This window comes from Thunnus maccoyii, chromosome 16, assembly GCF_910596095.1.
Source record: "Thunnus maccoyii chromosome 16, fThuMac1.1, whole genome shotgun sequence".
NCBI classification, from domain to species: Eukaryota; Metazoa; Chordata; class Actinopteri; order Scombriformes; family Scombridae; genus Thunnus; species Thunnus maccoyii.
In genome coordinates, this window is record NC_056548.1 from 6,731,077 (window position 1) to 6,750,275 (window position 19,199).

At 39.0% G+C, this 19,199-nt stretch overlaps 2 protein-coding genes across 3 annotated transcripts; one reads left to right on the forward strand and one right to left on the reverse strand.

The window, feature by feature from the left end:
- Positions 1–383: 383 nt before the first annotated feature.
- Positions 384–4,427, reverse strand: LOC121880938 (enhancer of rudimentary homolog). Its single transcript, XM_042388575.1, has 4 exons — positions 4,306–4,427; positions 2,710–2,797; positions 1,828–1,948; positions 384–552 (listed from the first exon to the last, which is right to left on the reverse strand). The coding sequence occupies exons 1-4, from the start codon at positions 4,306–4,308 to the stop codon at positions 450–452; spliced, it is 315 nt and encodes a 104-aa protein (XP_042244509.1). The 5' UTR covers positions 4,309–4,427; the 3' UTR covers positions 384–449.
- A 136-nt stretch (positions 4,428–4,563) lies between these two features.
- psen1 (presenilin 1) lies at positions 4,564–17,758 on the forward strand. 2 transcript variants are annotated; one of them, XM_042388573.1, is made up of 11 exons: positions 4,564–4,746; positions 6,394–6,479; positions 8,433–8,779; positions 9,291–9,432; positions 10,759–10,826; positions 10,958–11,178; positions 12,540–12,638; positions 13,595–13,687; positions 13,801–13,971; positions 15,644–15,762; positions 15,977–17,758. In XM_042388573.1, the coding sequence occupies exons 2-11, from the start codon at positions 6,444–6,446 to the stop codon at positions 16,130–16,132; spliced, it is 1,452 nt and encodes a 483-aa protein (XP_042244507.1). In that variant the 5' UTR covers positions 4,564–4,746; positions 6,394–6,443; the 3' UTR covers positions 16,133–17,758. The 2 variants fall into 2 exon arrangements, with proteins under 2 accessions (XP_042244507.1, XP_042244508.1); XM_042388574.1 differs by having other exon boundaries at positions 4,564–4,742.
- The last annotated feature ends 1,441 nt before the right edge of the window (positions 17,759–19,199 follow it).

Here is a 19,199-nt window from a genome sequence, read left to right on the forward strand (position 1 = left end):
AAAAGTGGGGAAATTAGTAATAAGACAGTAATACAGAAAAGACAGACAAGAAATATGCAAAAAAGATAAGAAAAATAAAAGAAAATAAGTAAAAGGATAAATAAATAATAAATTATATAATAAAAGGCAAATCAGAAATTTAAAAAACTGGTGAGATGAAGAAAGAAAGCAGCAAAACAAATAGACAGATGTGATAAAAGAAAACATCATTTAGAAGGTTTGTTGTTATTTAAAGGAAATCTTTATTAATAAGTCAAACATTAGAAATACAAAATCCCCCCCTCCCCCCCTCCACACACACACACACACACACAAATCTAAAACTTTGTGAAAAAACTTTTTCAAAACAAATTACTCAAACCTTTTGAACACAGGTTACAGAAAGGAAAAATAATATTGACCCCCTCCCGACCCCCCCACCCATCTTTCTATCCAGTCCCTCAGAAGCTTCACTTTGCTGCCTGCTGGGCCTGACGGCGGAGCAGCACGTAGATCTTCTCTTTGATCCAGTCCTTGTTGTACGGCTGGTACGTCTGTGTGTCGGCGCGATACCTGAGGCAGCACGAGAAATTATATTAAGTTCTTTTGTCTCAGCTGCATAAACTATGTAGAATCTGCCTGGGAGATGCCATTTACTGAGAGACATGCAACACTTTCACACAGAGGAAAAAAAACATTTATCGAGTGAGAAACTTATTTTAGATTTCTCTCTTTGATGGAGCTAAAAAGTCGAATAAAGGTAAGAATAAATGACTACAAAGAGCAATGCTGTATCATATGGACATAGTGCAGTTTTGACAGAGAAAATCCAGATGTTGAGTCGTAAACTATCAAGAGAGCGTTTTTGCACGCACATCATCAATCACAAATACATTTTGATAGTAATTCGATCCCAGTCGGATCTTCGTCAGTTCGAACAAATATATTTTTTAAAAAAAGGATTTTTTATTTAAACATACTTTTCCTACATTTTTTTGAACTGATGAAGATCCGGCTGGGATTCGATTGTCGTCTATTAAAATAGATTTGTTTGCAGTTAGTGTGCAGGCACAACAAATGTTGTGTACTATTTTTTAAAATAACCACATAAAATATTTTCCTGTTTTATTAGTTTTTACGTCACTTTACATTCCATAGTTTTGTCTAAAGCTGCTATGAAAAGGCAGTGTAGGGATAACACAAAGTGCACGACAAAAAATATTGTTTAAGTGAGACACTGTCACTTATGGTGCATATTTTGTGTTGATATTTGGTGTCTTGTGATGAGACATTATTATGGACTTTCTCTATAATAAAGCCAGTGGAAACATCTCTGACACAATTCACTGAAGGTCAGGACACACTTACTTCAATTCCAAAAAAGTATAGCAGTATACACTACTAGAAGCATACACTAGGGCTGTGCCATATGACGATATATATCATGTGACGAGAGAAAATGTCTATCATTTCATATTATGCTCCATCGTTTATTTTGTTCCTTTTTGGCTTTTTACTAGCAAAAGTTTTATTGCACTTACAGTAACGTAAAGAGTGTAGTTGTTGTCAAATTGAGTACTTGACCTGATTCACTGTCTCTGCTCTGCTGCGCTGTGTGGGCTCAGCCCCGCCCATGATGAAACAGAGAACAGAGGAGAGTAGCACGACCATAAATGACAGCAAAACACACTAGAAACTATGTTCATTTATGTTATTCAGATGCACTTTTTTCATTTCAGCTGAGTGTAGAGTGTCTACTGCGTTTACTTATGGTTGCGCTACTGTCCTCTGTGGTTTACCGCGGGTGGGGCTGCACAGTTTTCATGTACTGAAGATTATGAAACTTACACCAAACAGCTGAGGTCAGCCAGGTCGTCGATGAAGTCAAACAGCTGACTGATGTCATATGTTATTGATGGACTGTTGGGGTTCATTCTCTTTAAATGCTCCTCGTACATCTTGCACACACCTGTGCAGGCGACAGAAGATGTAAAACTTTTTAACACTTTTCCCATCAATTTGTTGAAAATTTTTAAAAAGAACATGATACATTTTCTGTGGACAGGACACCGATTTGATTTGATCCTTGCTGCTGATTGTTTTACTATTTCACTTTCAGTAAATTGTTGGCTGAGTTTGTAGTTAAATCTACATAAATCTATTTCTAGGTCATGATCGAACCAAACCATAAGCTGTATACCAACATCTGTCACTTAATGTGTGTGAAAAATAGACTACATGTCATGTTACATGTGTATTTATGAATGACTTCATAAATATTGAGGTAGTTGCCTGGTTTTATTCATACACACAACAACCATCATCATCTCCTCATGTGAGAACAGACAAGATGCATACATGACCACAGTAATTATAAATAGATTAAACACAACCGTTTACCAATTCAGACTTGAGTCATATTGTGCTACACAGATGAAGCCCATGTTGCAAAACTGCAGTTGTAACTTTTACAGAAATATGACTTGGAGCTTATTTAAACCCGAGACCAACCTGTAAAATTGCCGTCACATTTATCGAACAAGGTGCATGTCTGAATGTGACTCTTATTTGTGTTGCGATGGAGAGACAGGCAACAAAAGTGCTGAAGGTTGCAAGAAAAACATACACAACAAAACCAAATAGGAGCAGAAATGTAATTTCATATCACTGGATAGATCAGTCTGTCAGAAGAGCAGAGCAAAAAAAAAAAAAAAATCACAATTAGTTTACCTTCCATACACTCATTGACTGATTCATAATCAGCGTATGTTCTTCCCTCTGGCCTCTTGGTGGGCTGCACCAGCAGGATGGTGTGGGACTGAAAAACAAAACACACATGGTTAGACTGTATTTAAATAAATATCATCTGTTACACATCATGGAGGGAATCCCCTTCATGACCTGCTGGTCAAACAGCAGAGCACTTTCTGTTAGAGACTCCTTCAGCTCCGCTGTGACAAATAAACACTACAGGAAGTCATTCCTGCCAACTGCCATCAGTTTGTACAGTGACTCTTCTCTGTGTCAGTAGAGGGGACACCTCTGACAGTGAAGACAGACTGCCCACCTGGACTTTTATTACATCATCCATCACATCTGTTATAACTCAGATTCATATTTTGATAATCTTTAAAGTACTGTCTGTATATACTGTTACATATGTATTTACTTTGCGTACATTATTTCTGTTTCAATGTACACTTAATTCTAACATCCATGGACAATCATGCACCTCACTACCATAGCATTACCCACCTGACTTGCACTAATGTACAGTGTACTATAGCATATTAACATCATTGAACAGTGCATGCTAAGCAAATAGTATATTATAGTTATGATTATACACTCACTGGCCACTTCATTAGGTACACCTGTGCAGTCAAATGCAGTCCAATACAACAGCTCTGCCATAAATTCTACATTTATGAAGCTCATACATTCTCGGTTTTTATTAACATTGTCAGAAAGGTGATAATTCTACTTTATATTTATTATTGAAGTCGTAGTGGGTGGTGGTGGTGTTCTGGAGTGTATTATATTGAAAACTACTGTTCCTAATATTTTGCCCTCCTCTTGTATGTTAATAGAGTGGACAAAATATTAGGAACACAAATATTAGCACTGCAAGCCTTTCTAAATCAATAGTCATGTAAACAGACACATAGCTGATTCGTCATGCGATTTAATAGCTTGAATTAGCCAATATTGACCTACCTATGGGAAAAAGACAAAAAATGAACATATATAGCCACAGCAATTAGACTAACGTAGTGCTAAAAAGCAGTAAATCTGTTCTTTGTGTGTCTTTGGTTTGTTGCAAATGGGAGAAGTTGAATATTGGGCCTGATGCTCTGCTCCTGTTTGTGTTTACTGTTATAGTCACTTTAATTACTGTCAGAGTCACTTTATGTCCATTTGCTTACAGTTTAGTCACTTTACTTACTATCATTGCACATTATTTTTGCACTGTGGAATTATTTAACAATCTCCATATGTACAGGAACTTGTAGTTCAAGTCTTTAGTTAATATATAGTGCAGTCACCTTTTCAAGCAAATTTTTATTGTTATAGGTCAACTTTTATTGCGTGTATTACTAATTTGTGTGTGTGTGTTTGTATGTGTGTGTGTGTGTATGCATCTTACTCAACTAGCTAGCTAGCTGCTCAACACATTCATGCTAACGTTAGCAGACAGCCTGCAAGCTTTTCAAACAGCTCTTCTGCTGAAATAAACCGTTAAAACTGACACTTTCCTTTAAACTTGAATGAACCCCGTGAAACATAGAAAGCTGTACAGTAAATATTATATCACAGTGTACTAACCATGCTTTTAACGGTCGCTTTTGAACGGTTTTCTTGGATCCTTGCCTCTTCAGGAGCGAGTTGACCTCTGTCACCGGAAGCACAACCAACCAAAGCTGAGGCTAATTTAATCTAGTTTGTAACGGTTTTGTTTTTGTTAATTTTAGTTTCCGGGCTGCTTTACGAGCTGAAATTGAGTCTGTGTATTCACATATAAACAGGTGTGGTTTATTGGAACTAACGTTGTGATTTGAGCGTAAACAAAAATAAACAAAATTAAAAATAAATCTCATACACAGTACGTTGATCGTGAACGCAACCCTCAGGAAGCAGTTAACGGCTGCGGCCGGATGTTCTGTGAGAAGACAGGAACAACAAAGAAGGGAAAGTGTCCGGGTTTAAAACCTACTTCGGACCACGCCAGAGTACAAAATCCAGGAAATTAACAACTGTCCACAGTAGGTAAGTTTCCTCTTTTAAGCCTGCTATTCAGGAACTATGTTAACTTTGAGCTGTGGCTGGTTATCTGACCTAACCGTTAGCTACCCGCCGCGGCCGCTGCCTGCTCTGCCGTTATGACATTATTGGCTAACTAGCCATTTTAGCGACTCGCTAATGATAAAATACCACTGTGAAGAATGAATACGGTTAGATAAATAACGTAACCGCCCTCTAACTACCTGCTACTTATCAAGAAGTGACATTAGCAGAAGCTCAAGAAAATAATAATAGTAATGTGAACGTTACTTTCCCGCAGGAGTAAATGATTGAAAATCTGTTGATCAGTATTTGTCACTCTAATATCCACATGGTGATCTCTAGCTGTATAACTTACTTAAAGTATAGGTTCACATTTTTTCAAGTCTGTCTAAAAACAGGTACCCAGATTTTCTTGCTGTAATCATTCCTCCTGTTCATACTGACCATTATGAGATCCCTTCATAATGCATTTACAATGGAAGTGATGGGGGACGAAATCCACAGTCCTCCTTCTGTGCAAAAATGTTTATCTGAAGCTAATATGAAGCTTCAGTTGTCCAAATAGCCACATCAAGTAGATATCTTTCAGTGTTACAGTCTTAATAGTGTCAAAGTCCCTCTTTTTGTTACTATACTTCCACCGCAGCTCAACAGGGAAACACTGTCCGAGGAAACACAAAGAGAGAATTTTATACTAAGAAGACTGTAAATGTGGCAGATATCCACTTGATATGACTAACTCAGACTGCTGAAGCCTCATATATGCCTCAGTAACAATTTTAAATACATTTTTGTGGACTGTGTGGACACACTTTGGATTTTGGCCCCCATCAGTTACAGTGAAATTGCATTTAAAAGGGATCTTTAAATAGCCAGTATGAACAGGAGGACTGATTAACAGCAAGGAAAACCTCCTTCAGTGTTCATATGGGCACCTGACTGTTGTTTTAAGACACACTTGAAAAATTGTGAACCTACCCTTTAATGAATCAGGTGGTTGCTTTCATATTTTTTTAAAAACTATGTAAAGATTTTTCAAGTCTATCTTAATATAATACTCACATTCTCATATTTAAATTGAAATAGCTATTAGTCACCGCCTGTCCATACTGAAGTGATCCCTTCCTGGTGCAAAGTCCACCATCCTCGTTCAGTGCAAAATGCATTTTAAAGTATACAAGACTTCAACTGTCTGACTTTGACAAATCAAGTTGATATCTCCCAAATGTACAACCTCTGTGTTACTATCCGTCTGCTGCAGCTCAGCCAGGAAACACAAAGTGTTTGTGAATTTCCCACCAAAAAGACTTTAACTGCGGAACATACTCATTTTATTTGTCTAATTCAGACTGCCAAGACCTAATTTTAACTTCAGCTGAACTTTACAGTACATTTTTGCTGACTGATTATGCAATGTGAATGTTGTTCCTCATCTCCTACAGTGGTGTCATGATAGTCACAGATCACGTCACAGCCAGTGTGGATAAGATGAATGGTTACAGCATCCAATATCTCATTCGTTGTACACATGGGCATGTGAATATTGCATTAAAATAGATGGTGCACAGTTATATCTTTGTTGTACCCATTTTGTGTGTCATAATATTGTCTCCTATTTTCTATCATCAGGGCAAAAGACTTTGGTGTGCATGTGAGGACAAGTGTCAGCCAAGCCAACCATGGCGAGCAATGCAGAGGATATTGAGAACAATATGGTCAGTATGTCACAGTGGTTCTGTATCTCTGTACTTGTATTGAGTAAGGATTGCCTAACATTTTAGTGCAACCAAGGGTTTTGGTGGCAAGTGCATGATGAAAGAGCCATCTGTTTCTTAGTCAGTGTCTGACATCACAACTGGAGATATTTTAGTCTGATATTTTGGTTTTGTTTGGCCTTTCATTCTGTAAATTACCCAGGACAGGACGATTATGTTCTAATAAGTAGTGACGCACACTAGAACAAATTCTTTAGACTTTGAATCTCTGAGGCAGGAACTTTAGGAAGTGTGACACTTTCCTCCCTACCTTTTGATTTACTGTAAATAAAGGTGTGGCCTCCCTTACCTAGTGGAGGAGTCAAAGTCCCCCTTTACTGTCACAGTCCCTACTTAATAACCCTAATCCTTGTCCAATGTTCTAACAGTTTTCTTTCTCAGTGCATGTACAGAACAACAACATTTCTCTGTCTTGGGAAACTACAAAGCATTTAATTTCTGCCTTGACCAAGAAATTATGATCAGTCAGCTAGATCATAGATGAGGTCAGACAGCTTAGTCAGTCCAGTTACGGTCTTTTAACACAGATTTTGATATACTACTATACTATTACCTCCCTCAGTAACTGTATCCAAAAGTAGTCTTTATCTCTTTTGTCCTTGGGACCAACACTGGCTGTCTTCCCAGGCCTGAGAAACAATGCTGCGCACCACAGAGTGAGGTCATTTTGTACAGCAGCCTGTTTAAGAGCTGTGGCAGCTTTTCCTATTCAGAACAGTCTCTGGAGATGCTTCCTGTCTTCATTTCTGTGTACTCTGTGAGATTGCTTCATGTCTGCGCTGCTGCATGTCTTGACTCGCCTGGCAGCTTGACAGTTTTAGTTCAGTCTCCTTGATTTTCCTCCTTTATTTTGTCCTGACGGGACAGATCCTCGGGGTGAGTGGGAACCAGCGCTGTGTTGTTATCCTTGGAGGAACTGGGCTAGCGTGTGTAAATGTGCCAGTTAAGCTCTGAAAGGAAAACACAAAGAGCCTGATAACAGTTTGCTGCAATGTTTGTCCAATTTGTTGGCATTTTTGCCAACAAAAACATAATGAGTTGAGTGTAGTTGATCTGATAATATGATGGATATGCTTATCTAGAACTTGTAGAGAAAGTAGATTATTATTAATGTGGCAAATTCCCATGTCAGATTTTTCAAAATCTCTGGTTCTCATGCTCACATGGCCTCCAAATCTAGAATTTATAGACAAAATTGCAATAGTAGTGGATGCCCTGGTGGCCTATGGCAATGACCATCAGCCAAGAGCCACAACATCCCAGGGTCAATTCTGGCCAGGGACCTTAATGTCATTCCCTATCTTTCTCCCATTGGTTCCTGTGTTGTCTGTACTATCAGTCCTCCAAATTGAGGCATAAAATGACCCATAAATACTGTTCGTAGTAAGGAGTGACTGGGGAGACAGAGAGGGATGACAAGTAATGAAGATTCCTACCCAGAATTGAAACAGGAACATTACAGCTACATTTTATGTGTATTACACCTCAGGTCCATCAGGACCAAACATGTTCATATTTTATCAGTTGTTGTGACTGTACTGAACCATGCCATGATAAAAGATTTGATTAACAGGCGTTAGACCTGTAACTAACAGTTATTTTCATCATCGATTAATCATTTTGTCTATAAAATGTCAGAAATTAGTGAAAATCTATGGTTACAATTTTCCACAATTGAAAGGTGACGTCTTCAAATATCTTGTTTTGTCCGACCAACAGTCAAAAAGATATTCAGTTAACTATCATGCATGACAAAAAAAAGAGACATATCGAGGTAGAAATATGCTTTTTATACCATATTTCTCTACACCACTATTCTACAAAGTCCTGTACATTGAGGGTACATGTACAAACATATAATTCTTCTGACATTTATGTCTCCCACACTGACAGGAACAACAGGAGACCAATACGGCCCCAGAACCCACTCAGCAACCCCAAGAGGCTGGAGGGACCAGAGTTCGTTCCAGGGGAGGCTCAGGAGCTGGAGGAGGTGGAGGCGATGGTGGTGGGGGCGGCGGCGGCGGCGGCAGCAGCGGGCCGGAGCAGAACGGGCAGCCGCCCGCCGCTCGGCCTCCTCGTGTGGTGGAGACCGAGGACGATGAGGACGAGGAGCTGACCTTGAAATATGGAGCCAAGCACGTCATCATGCTGTTCGTGCCCGTGACCCTCTGCATGGTAGTCGTTGTGGCGACCATAAAGTCTGTCAGCTTCTACACCCAGAATGACGGGCAGAGATTGTGAGTGTTATGACCCTTATCAAACAGATTGTGATAGATCGGGAAATAGGGCGGGACTCCAGCCAGATTCAAAGCTCATTTGATCTCATTTGAATGAAATGTAATGTAGCTGCAGTGCCACTAGGTGGAGTTAGTATATCATACCCACATAGTTTGAATACCAAGACAATACTGTAATTGCATAAGATCATTAAAGCAGAGACTGAGTCAGGCTCAGAGCACATAAACTTGACATTTTAAATCTTAAGCCAGAGCAATCTAAAAGCCCTGTAATAGCAGAGTGAACATAAATGGCACTAACATTGAAGGCAACCAGTTGTAATAATTAAAGCCACTGCACTCAGAAAATATATTTTAATGTGTTATTAGACCTGTAAAATGACACAATACAGTGAGCTCAATAAGTTAATGTTTTCTTTACTGTATTAATTATATATTTTCTATACTTTGACTTTCTGTTTCTTTGTCTCAGATGTGTCTTTGTAATGTATCCTTGAATTTTCACCCCCAGGATCTACACACCCTTCCCTGAAGACACAGACACAGTAGCACAAAGAGCCCTCAACTCCATCCTGAACGCCACCATCATGATCACTGTGATCATCGTCATGACTTTGGTGCTGGTGCTGTTATACAAATACCGTTGCTACAAGGTACGTGTTACCACTTGTCACGTCACGCCGCACCACACGTGCTATTGTCCTATTCAGTGCAGACCTAAGGTGACTGAGATAACAATGTTTGAAGTTTGTTTTAACATAATTTAAATTGGTAGATCTGGCTGATATTCAATCACAGCCTGTGGAAATGTGTCTCCTCGTGATAACAACAAAGCTCCAGGAAGTCAATGCTGCCAGCCAAGAAATAGTCCACAAATCTCCCCATAAACCCACACACTTTTTATACAGATTAAACAAATAAGATAATTAGTGAGCTGTAGAGGTGCTTAAAGGTGGATATTGTTACCTTTGAACTAAGCCAGGCTAGCAGTTTCCCCCTGTTTCCAGTCTTTGTGCTAAGCGAAGCTAACCAACAGCTGGCAGAAGCTTCATATTTGCCATACAGATGTGAGAGTGGTATCTCTTGACAAGAAAATGAATACACATATTTCCCAAAAAGTCAAACTATTCCTATAAGAGGCTCCTTAACCCTTTTTAATATATGTCATTAGTTAGGTTTCAGTGGAGACATTTTTGCTCTCATTGATGCACCTAGAAAGTTTTTTAATTTCTGCCAAGAACAAGATTCCAGAGAAATAATCTATTGCATCACTTTTATAGCGTGAAAATAGTCACGTTAAAGGGTACTTAAGGCCCTGTACACTTTGTGTTCTTCTGAATCATTACACCTCTTAGGTGGGGTTTTGCTGGGAATTACCTTATGTAACCAAACTCCATGTACTAATAGTTTTAACAGCATGCGCTCTGACTTGCTGAACACAGGTGAACTTATTAATAAATATGGCTGCATTCCATGTAGGTGTGCCAGTTTCATGGCCCTCTTATTCTGCACGTTGGTACATTGGGGCACATGGTTTACTGGAACATTCCAGTGGAACAAAGCCATCATAATGTCATTAGTTCCACCTGTGCTTTACCTGCTATACAGCAGTAAAAATGTCTGCTGTGAGAAGGGTCTGTAAGAACAATAGAGTTGTGTAAGTTGTTCTACCCTAACAGGTGCAAAAAAAACTGAATTCAGCCCAGAAATAGTCAAGAAAATGTTAATTTGACTGTGTATATTTGATTAATAAAAAACACCAAAAACCCAGACTCAAATTCTTGCTTAAACCAGACATACACGGCACCAGACAGGTGGAGCTGAGCACATCAGGACAATGGATTTTCACTTTGTCTAAACTCTTGTGATCATTGTGTTGCCCTTTGTGGTAAAACCCCACCCATCTGGTAGTCTTGGTAGTAACAAGTATTTGCGAGTACTGATTTGTTGAAACAGAAGTCTGATCTTTGCCTTCACAGGTGATCCAAGGCTGGCTCTTCCTCTCCTCCCTCCTCTTGCTGTTCTTCTTCTCCTACATCTACCTCAAGTAAGCCACACTTCAACTTTTTATTCCATTTCCATGCTTTCCTTACATTCTCGTAAAACCAAAGTTGTCTAATTTATATTAGAGTCTTTCCAGGTGTTTCTGACATGTGATGTATCTGATCTGTCCAACAGAGAGGTTTTCAAGACCTACAATGTGGCAATGGACTATTTCACTTTGGCAATAATAATTTGGAACTTCGGAGTGGTGGGCATGATGTGCATTCACTGGAAAGGACCGCTGCGGCTCCAGCAGGCTTACCTCATCATGATCAGCGCCCTCATGGCCCTGGTTTTCATCAAGTACCTGCCAGAGTGGACCGCCTGGCTCATATTAGCTGTCATATCTGTCTACGGTAAATCCTCTCCGCTCCGTTTTGCTCTGACTTCTGTGTGCTTTTAGGGAAGAAAGCTGATCTCCTTACTCAACCTTTGATGATGTTTTTTTGAGCAGCAAAGTTCAGTCATCTGGTTCCTTTTTGCGGTTGTATTCCATAACAGGACGACAGTGTTTGAGGAAGACAGAGATGGAGACAGAGAGGAAAATTAAAAATATGTAATGTAACCATCATTATTTTAAGATAGTAAATTTAGATTTGATGAACATACTTTTTTTTTTTTTAAGAGAAAAAGAAAAACATGTTAGCAGTATAACCTTTTCTAGCATAAAACCTTTTAACAGAAACACACTCTGTATGTGTAACTATGATGTATATACCATACTCAACAGTATGTATGCAATAAAGAGTGGCAGATATCATCATTGGTGTGCTAAAAGGAAGGATGTGTCTCAAGATCTCAAACCTTTACACAGATATTTAATGTTATCTGTGCTAAAAGACAAGTCTATGAGGAAAGGAAGTCTGAGGGTGACTGGGTTATGCTGAACTTAAGACTGCCACTCTGCCAGCGAAAACAGTGGCCCATTTCCTGTAAGCTGCTTTCTTACTGATATCTAAAGTGCAGAAGTGGTTGCTCAAACTGGGGACGAATCATAATAATAGAGACCAATAATTGTAGGTGTTTGATTTTACTTCACACATTAGAGAGGTGTGTTTAATGAGAGCAGTTCATGTATAGAAGACATATCAATCATGGAGAGATTTTGGATTCGTGTTCAAAGAATCCAAAATTTTTCCGCACTTGTAAATTACCAGTAAATGAAATGTACTTGCTAAAAAATAACTTTATTGACCAATAGAATTGACTTACAGTTTGCAGAGGTTCAGATACTACCACTTAAGTACATTTAAATTATTCAGTTTTTCTTCTTTTGTCTCTGGGTCAGAGACAGTGTACACAAGGTCAAAAGATGGAGAATAACTAGTGGGTTCACATTATGATGTATCTCAAAGAGTTGCCAGTTAGTGTGGCAGTGACTTTACCTGACATCAGTTTCCTTATCTAAGAAGAAATATTTAACAGATATTGATTGATTTTTAGATCCTGGTCTAGAGTTATTCTGTCATATACGCAAAACTTTATTGGATTTATTTCATTAAAAAGTAAGTAAACATACAGTTAATAGCCACATTATTCTTTTTAACGCAATCAAACTTGTAGACGAGCTCTCTACTCCAAAAACTGTGTTTTCTCTCAGTCTCTTCCTCCGATTATCACAGATGTTATGTCAGGGTGCTGGTTTTGGTTTCTCAAAGAGTCTTCTGTTTGGTGGCTAAAATCCCTTGTCTGGCCTCTGTCTTCTTTCCTCTCACAGATCTGTTAGCGGTGCTCTGTCCCAAAGGGCCTCTGAGGATCCTGGTGGAGACGGCTCAGGAGAGGAACGAACCCATCTTTCCAGCTCTCATCTACTCTTGTAAGATGGACTCTGGTTACACACTTCACACTTCCTGTTCTTTTAGCACAGACTCTTCAATAACCTTCAGCACAGTCACTTGAATGGACACTTCAACTATTTTCAGTGCTCATAAATATACTCAAATTTAAACATTTTTCAGCACATTCACTTCAACTGTCTTCCCTTTAACTTTTGGTTCTTATTATACTGCAACTTCAACTCCTCTTAGTAATTCAACTTAAGATCAAACTTGTAAGATGGATACTGATTAAACATCTACATTTAGTTACATCTTATAGTAATAAAACAGAAGTGGGGTGAAGGAACTCTTGACATTGCCAAACAAAATTTAAGGAAAACATACAGTAGCTAGAAGCTCTTGACTTCAACTGACACTTCAACTCCATTCAGTGCTTCTACTTCAACTGACATTTTAACTGCTTTATGTGCTTCAGATATCACAAGCTGCTCCAAGTGGTTGGACATCAACTGACACTTCAGTTCATTTCAACTGCTTTAAGTGTTTTCACTTCAACTGACTCATCAACTCTCAGCATTTACACTGTTTCACTCTTCAACCCCCATTCAGCGCATTCATTTCAGCTGACACTTCATGTTCTTTTAGCACTTTCACTTCAAGTGACTCTTCGGTTACTTTCAGCACAGTCACTTGAAATGACACTTGAACTCTTTTCAGTCTTTTTTTTTTTTCAGCACAGTCACTGTCTTTCCTTAAACCTTTGGTGCCTCCATTAAACTGCCACTTCAACATCTTTCAGTGTTTCCATTAAACTGCCACTTCAACTCATTTTAGTAATTCACCATAACATCTAACTTAATTTCTAATCAGTGCTTCAACTTCAGCTGTTACTGCCATGCAGTTATAGGACACACTTAAATAAATTTATTTGATGCAAACAAACTTTTTGACCTTGAAACCTCCTAATATTTTGATTCTTTCACTTCTTCCCCAGCTACAATGGTGTGGCTCGTCAACATGGCAGACACCGACAGGCCAAAAAGGAACTCGATAGAAGCAGCTTCACCTCAACCGGAGACTCATGAAGGTGAGTGAGGTGTCAGATAGTCTGCCATCGGGACTGTGTGGTCACTCCTCTAAAACACTGATTCAAACAGTGTGATGTGTTGTTTAGTCTGACTGGTGTCACTTTGTATGCAGCCGTGGCGTCTCCGGCTCCCTCCAGTCCGTCACAGGACGACGGAGGCTTCACCCCATCCTGGATCAGCCACCAGGAGCACCAGCTGGGAACACTCCAGTCAACTGATGATAGCAGACGTGAGATCCAGCAGATGCCCTCCGCTCGTCCTGTTGAAGACGACGACGAGGAGAGTGAGTGCTAACAGTAGCTGACGTTTGTACCCAAACAAAAACGCCTGGTGTTCGGAAGAGTACACGATGGGAATGCAAACATGTGACCTTTTCTAACATTTGTTTTTCTGACGGGTAATCACAGCTTTACAGGTGAATTATTCTGAACATTGTAGATAATTAGATTATTATTTTCAGCTTAATTTTAGTAATTCACTTCAGAGCTGCAACGATTAGTCAATTGAAAGTCAATCAAAAGTCCTGCCCTGTGCAGTAGCCCAGCATAGATCATACCAGTTAAATACCAGTTTAGATTCAAAGTTATGACAGATGCAAAGAGATCAGATCTCTTTGATCGATTCAGTCATCTCTGTCATCAGTTAATTAGGCCTTTCATAAAGCTATCAGTGCCAGCAGCCCTTTAAAACACATCATGTCTGTCTCACAGCAGTTCAAAGGATCGATGGATAGTGAAAACTAAATTTCAGCACTACATACTGTCCATTGTTTGACTTATTGAATAGTTTAGCACAGAGTGAAGCGAATGAAAGGTGTAGAATATTCTTGCTGTGCTGTGACAACCATGAACCTCATAAATGTCGACTTCTTATAAGAGAGAAAAACAGTTTTTTATGAAAAAGAAAAACAACTTCTTTTCAGTTTTGTGACAATGTATTTTTCAGAAATCTTCAATGAGATTTTATGTGTTTATGTAACATCGGAAGAAGGAGAAGTTTCAAAACCCATAAAGTTTCAGTACTTCAGTTTATCACAAATCAGGAGATGCATGGTTTTTAATGGACAGTGAAGCCATCAGGTCACTGTGTTTCACATGGGTTTTATATTGATCTATTGTAGATTAATAAAAACGCTCTCAAAATAATATTAATAGATAAATAAATAGAAGAGAAGAAAAGAAAAGTAAAAATGTAAAATTAAATCAGGGCCAAATACTTAAACTCCTGATCCAGATTGGGCCATGTACATTAAAAAATATCATATTAATTATTGATATTAATATTATTAATTGAATGCTTCATCTTTAATGTGTTTGCAATGTTACAATGTTTTGTAGTTTAATGTTCATAATCAAAATGGAAGCTAATGCTTTCTTATACAACTGCCTGTCCTTCAATCTATCTCTATACACAATTAAAAATCACTATCATCTATTGGGAGGAAAACTGGCAAATATTGTTACATCATAAAATATGAGGGCAGTACATAATGATCATTTTAGAATTAGATGCCAGCCCCAATATGAAGCTGAGCTCTATAATTCAAACTTGTGAATTCCCAGATTGTCTGACTGCCTCTTCTCAGTGTATAATCATCTTTCAGTTCCCTCTTCTCTGAACACATAAAACATTTTAAGAATGTTTTTTATGTGTTCCCTTTTCTGAAATTAGTATGTATGTGAATACAACTTTATGTTTTGGCTGCAGACTGTTTTTAGTCAGAGCAGATTAGGAAGTGATTATTTATGGCAATTGCTAGGTTTCATGTTTGTACTATTTGGGGGCCCGCACGCTTTCTAACTTAAAGCTTCAGTAAATATGGGGTCGGAGCTCTTGTTTGTACTGTAATTACAGTTGAGAAAAGATTTCTATGGGGGTTGGAGGGCGTGGAGCTGAAGAGAATCTCTTGTTTGAATTGACTCCACCTTAAATGTGGTGTCCTCCTGTGTTCTCAGGGGGCGTCAAGCTGGGGCTGGGAGACTTCATCTTCTACAGCATGCTGGTGGGAAAGGCCTCGGCTGCAGCCAGCGGCGACTGGAACACCACGCTCGCTTGCTTCGTAGCTATCCTCATTGTGAGTAACCGCAGCTGCTTATTTTGGTGTCAAGCTTGAGTCACCGCAAACCTCATCTCTGTCTCTCAGCACAATATCTAACCCCACTTTATGGGAACCACTTGATTGTGTAATAGGCCCCTTTTTTTTTCCCTTCATAGCTGATTTTGTTTGGTACACAATCTTTCAATGTGCGCTTTCCTCTGTGTTTTATTTTGGCTCTCTGCTCCCACAGGGCCTGTGTCTGACCTTGCTGCTCCTCGCCATCTTCAAGAAAGCACTCCCCGCTCTGCCCATCTCCATTTTTTTCGGCCTGGTCTTCTACTTCGCCACAGACAACTTGGTACGGCCCTTCATGGACAAGCTGGCGCTACACCAGTTCTACATTTAGCAGGATGCTGCCCTGATAACCCTCACCCACATAGCTCTCCGGCCAACAACACGAGAGCGGTCCCTTTACAGCTGGGGAACAAAGGGCGATGTAGGCGCCTCTCCTGCCCCCACATCCCCTCCTAAGGACTCATGATGCTGGGACACAAGTTGTTTTTGTTCTGCCTTTCTTTCTGGCGCCAAGGGAGGGTATTCCCCACCAACAGCTGTCCTTAAATATTTTATTTTTATTTTAAACCAAGAAGTGACATTTCTCTAATCTGAGGCAGTTCCGCTGCACCAGTCCGAGGGAAGATCACTCGACTTGGGACCCCATCATCACATTGTTTGTTGATCACCGGTCTCAGGCAAAATCCAAACTAGGAGAAGTTAGTGGGAATATTTTACCTTTATTTATCCAGGGAAGCATTACAGGAGCTCGTCTGCTCTTTTTGTTTTCAGCAGCGCCCTGCTTCACATCCACACACTTTCATATCTGAGAGCTGCCCAGTCCAACCACAGTATCCTACTGTCGACCACTGAGCAGCTCTACTGGAGCAACTGGGGCTTCACAGCAGGTGCCTTGCTCAGGGACACCTTGACGGTAGCTGTTGAGGAACGTGAGACGGCTTCACTGAGTCTCCCTTCAAAGACTTAAATCAAACATCTTTCCAGTCGCAAGTCCATTTTTATGACTTGTGAGCTACCAGCGCCCCCCAAACTTAATAGAAGATTAAAAAGCCTTCATCAAACTAGTGGACACTCTATGATGATATTGATAATAGATTGGTAAATGTGTAGTGTGATTGTGTATGAGCTGTCAGTCACCAGAGCGTGCTTTCCTCACCGCTGTCAAGAATGGTTAGTTTTTTTTTCTTCCCCCACTTTAGACACGCTGAAGCTCTGAAGTCGGAGCGAGTGAAGCCCAGAAGGTTTTTTTTGCTGAACTGGAAGTTTTGAACATGTTGAAACATTTCTCGTCTCTAGAATTTAAAAAAACAAAAACAAAAAAAAAAAACAGAGTGCTATTGTGACACCAAATCATCAGAGATTTCACCATTCACCACATTCTCAGCCCTTTATTCTTACCTTAAGTCACATTTAAACTCACAGCGGAGGCCTGAAGAGGTCAAACGGTCACACACTCACACTGACACATTCACACCTGAGACTTGCCTGCCATGTACTGTCAGCCACTGAGCAGTTCTGCTGGAGCAGTTGGAGGTTCAGTGCCTTGCTCAAGGGCATTTCAGTAGTAGTTGTAGTCGTTGTCGTTATTGTGGGACAGAAATGTGCTTTTCATTCTCTTCCCTGACAGAGATTTAAGTTTAAGGTTGTTTTTTTTGTTTTTTTTTAATCTGTCCAGGGATCATAACCTGTGATCATTTGGTCACAAACTCTGAACCTTTAGGCTAAACTGCCCCCATGATGCTCGCCTGGTGCTGTCTGGAACTATGCTACATCAAACACTAGAATTATTTCTACTATACATACACAGATACTGTTGTGATTTTTTTTTCAAGATATGCAGAAGAGAAACATTGTACTTTTTGAATCATGGGAATACGTGATAACAGGGTTCCTACACAGATCAGGAAAACTAACTTACTTTTTTTTTTTTTTTTTTTTTTTTTTTTTTAATCAAATTGAAAAGGAACCAAAAAGTTAAATCAAGGTAACAAAGTGAAAGCCTGATCTTGAATAATGAAATGTGTAGGAACCTGAACTTGGTGGTTTCTCAGATGAGATAATGCTGTCTAGTGGAGGAGGACGAGCTGCACTGATTGCTCTTATGTTGTTGCACTCAAATTTCATGCTTGCAGAGAAGAAACCAAGAGGGAACAATATAATAATATTTGTTCTGAGACTGTTTTTATTTTCCCTTTTTTTTTTTTTTTTTTTTCTTTTTAGGGAATATGTTGGGTGACTGGCTTTTTTCTGTCCTTCACATGCATAATATGTGTGTTATGCAAGGTTATTCAATTCAGATTTTGTTCTTTTTTTAATAAATAATGAAACTGACAATATCTTTTTTGTTGTTTATTTTATTGAGTCTAACACAGATTCTCACGTGTTTTTTCTCAGACTGCGCAGCCAGTTTGGACCGCATACAGTATATAGCACTTAAAGTGATAATCTATGAAATTATAGTTTGGTTTGGTTTTTTTGCTGCATCTCTGATGCCAAGTGGTGACTGTGTTGGTTTTTTTACTCTGCACCAACCATTTATAAACTACCAATCAAAATATGAGCACTCACAGTACCGTGACATCTTTGCATTTTATTTTCTACTTCTAAACTTTGTGTCTCTGCATATGTCACACGTCTTTTTTTCTTCAGCCATATGACTCTCACTGCTCACGCTGCAAGATTGCAGATTTTTACATCAGCAAATTTAAGGATTTTCATAAACTTTGCCGCAAACTAAATGCTTAACCTTGGTTAGTGTGGCTCAGTGCTGGTGATGGATGTCACACAGCACAATACGGATATGCTTTACACAGAAGAAAAATAAGAAAAAGAGCTATAAAAATATTAAAATTAAATTAAGAAGCAGGGGACATTAAATCAAACATAAAGCAGCTCTAAAAGGATGAGCTTTGAGCGTTTTTTTTTTTTAATGTGGACAGTTTGGAAGAGCTCAATGCAGAGGTGATGCTCCTCCTGCAAGTTCTTGGTCACACATATCCATCACAGCAGTCTTTTGTTTTTGTTGTTGTTTTTTTAGACAGTGGTGAAAGAAGTATTCAGATCCTTTACTTAACCAATACAATCATGTAAAAATACTCCATTACAGATTAAAGTCCTGCATTCAAAATTCAATTTCAGAAAAAGTATTATTAGTAAAACTGTACTAATATCAAAAGTAAAAGTACTCATTATGCTGCTGAATGGGGCCTATAACGTTGTTTTGGATTAAGCAAAAGAATATAAGAACAATAAAAATATAAACAAGACTAAAAAAGACAAGTAAAATTAACAGAATTACAGAATTACAAAAATTTGATTAAAAAAAGGGGCATTGAAAAGGATAAAAAGAAGTGCAGCTTTAAAAATTTTTCAGTTAAAAGCCATTAAAAAAAGGAAAC

What these genes read in the sequence shown, in the direction of transcription:
- LOC121880938 (XM_042388575.1), bottom strand. An exon ending in AGTCAATGAGTGTATGGAAG is followed by an intron (nt 1,949 to 2,709) that starts GTAAACTAATTG and finishes TCGCCTGCACAG; the next exon opens with GTGTGTGCAAGATGTACGAG. An exon ending in GCTGACCTCAGCTGTTTGGT is followed by an intron (nt 553 to 1,827) that starts GTAAGTTTCATA and finishes GTGCTGCCTCAG; the next exon opens with GTATCGCGCCGACACACAGA.
- psen1 (XM_042388573.1), top strand. Translation starts at nt 6,444, where the DNA reads ATGGCGAGCAATGCAGAGGATATTGAGAACAATATG. An exon ending in TGAAGACGACGACGAGGAGA is followed by an intron (nt 13,972 to 15,643) that starts GTGAGTGCTAAC and finishes CTGTGTTCTCAG; the next exon opens with GGGGCGTCAAGCTGGGGCTG. An exon ending in GCTTCGTAGCTATCCTCATT is followed by an intron (nt 15,763 to 15,976) that starts GTGAGTAACCGC and finishes CTGCTCCCACAG; the next exon opens with GGCCTGTGTCTGACCTTGCT.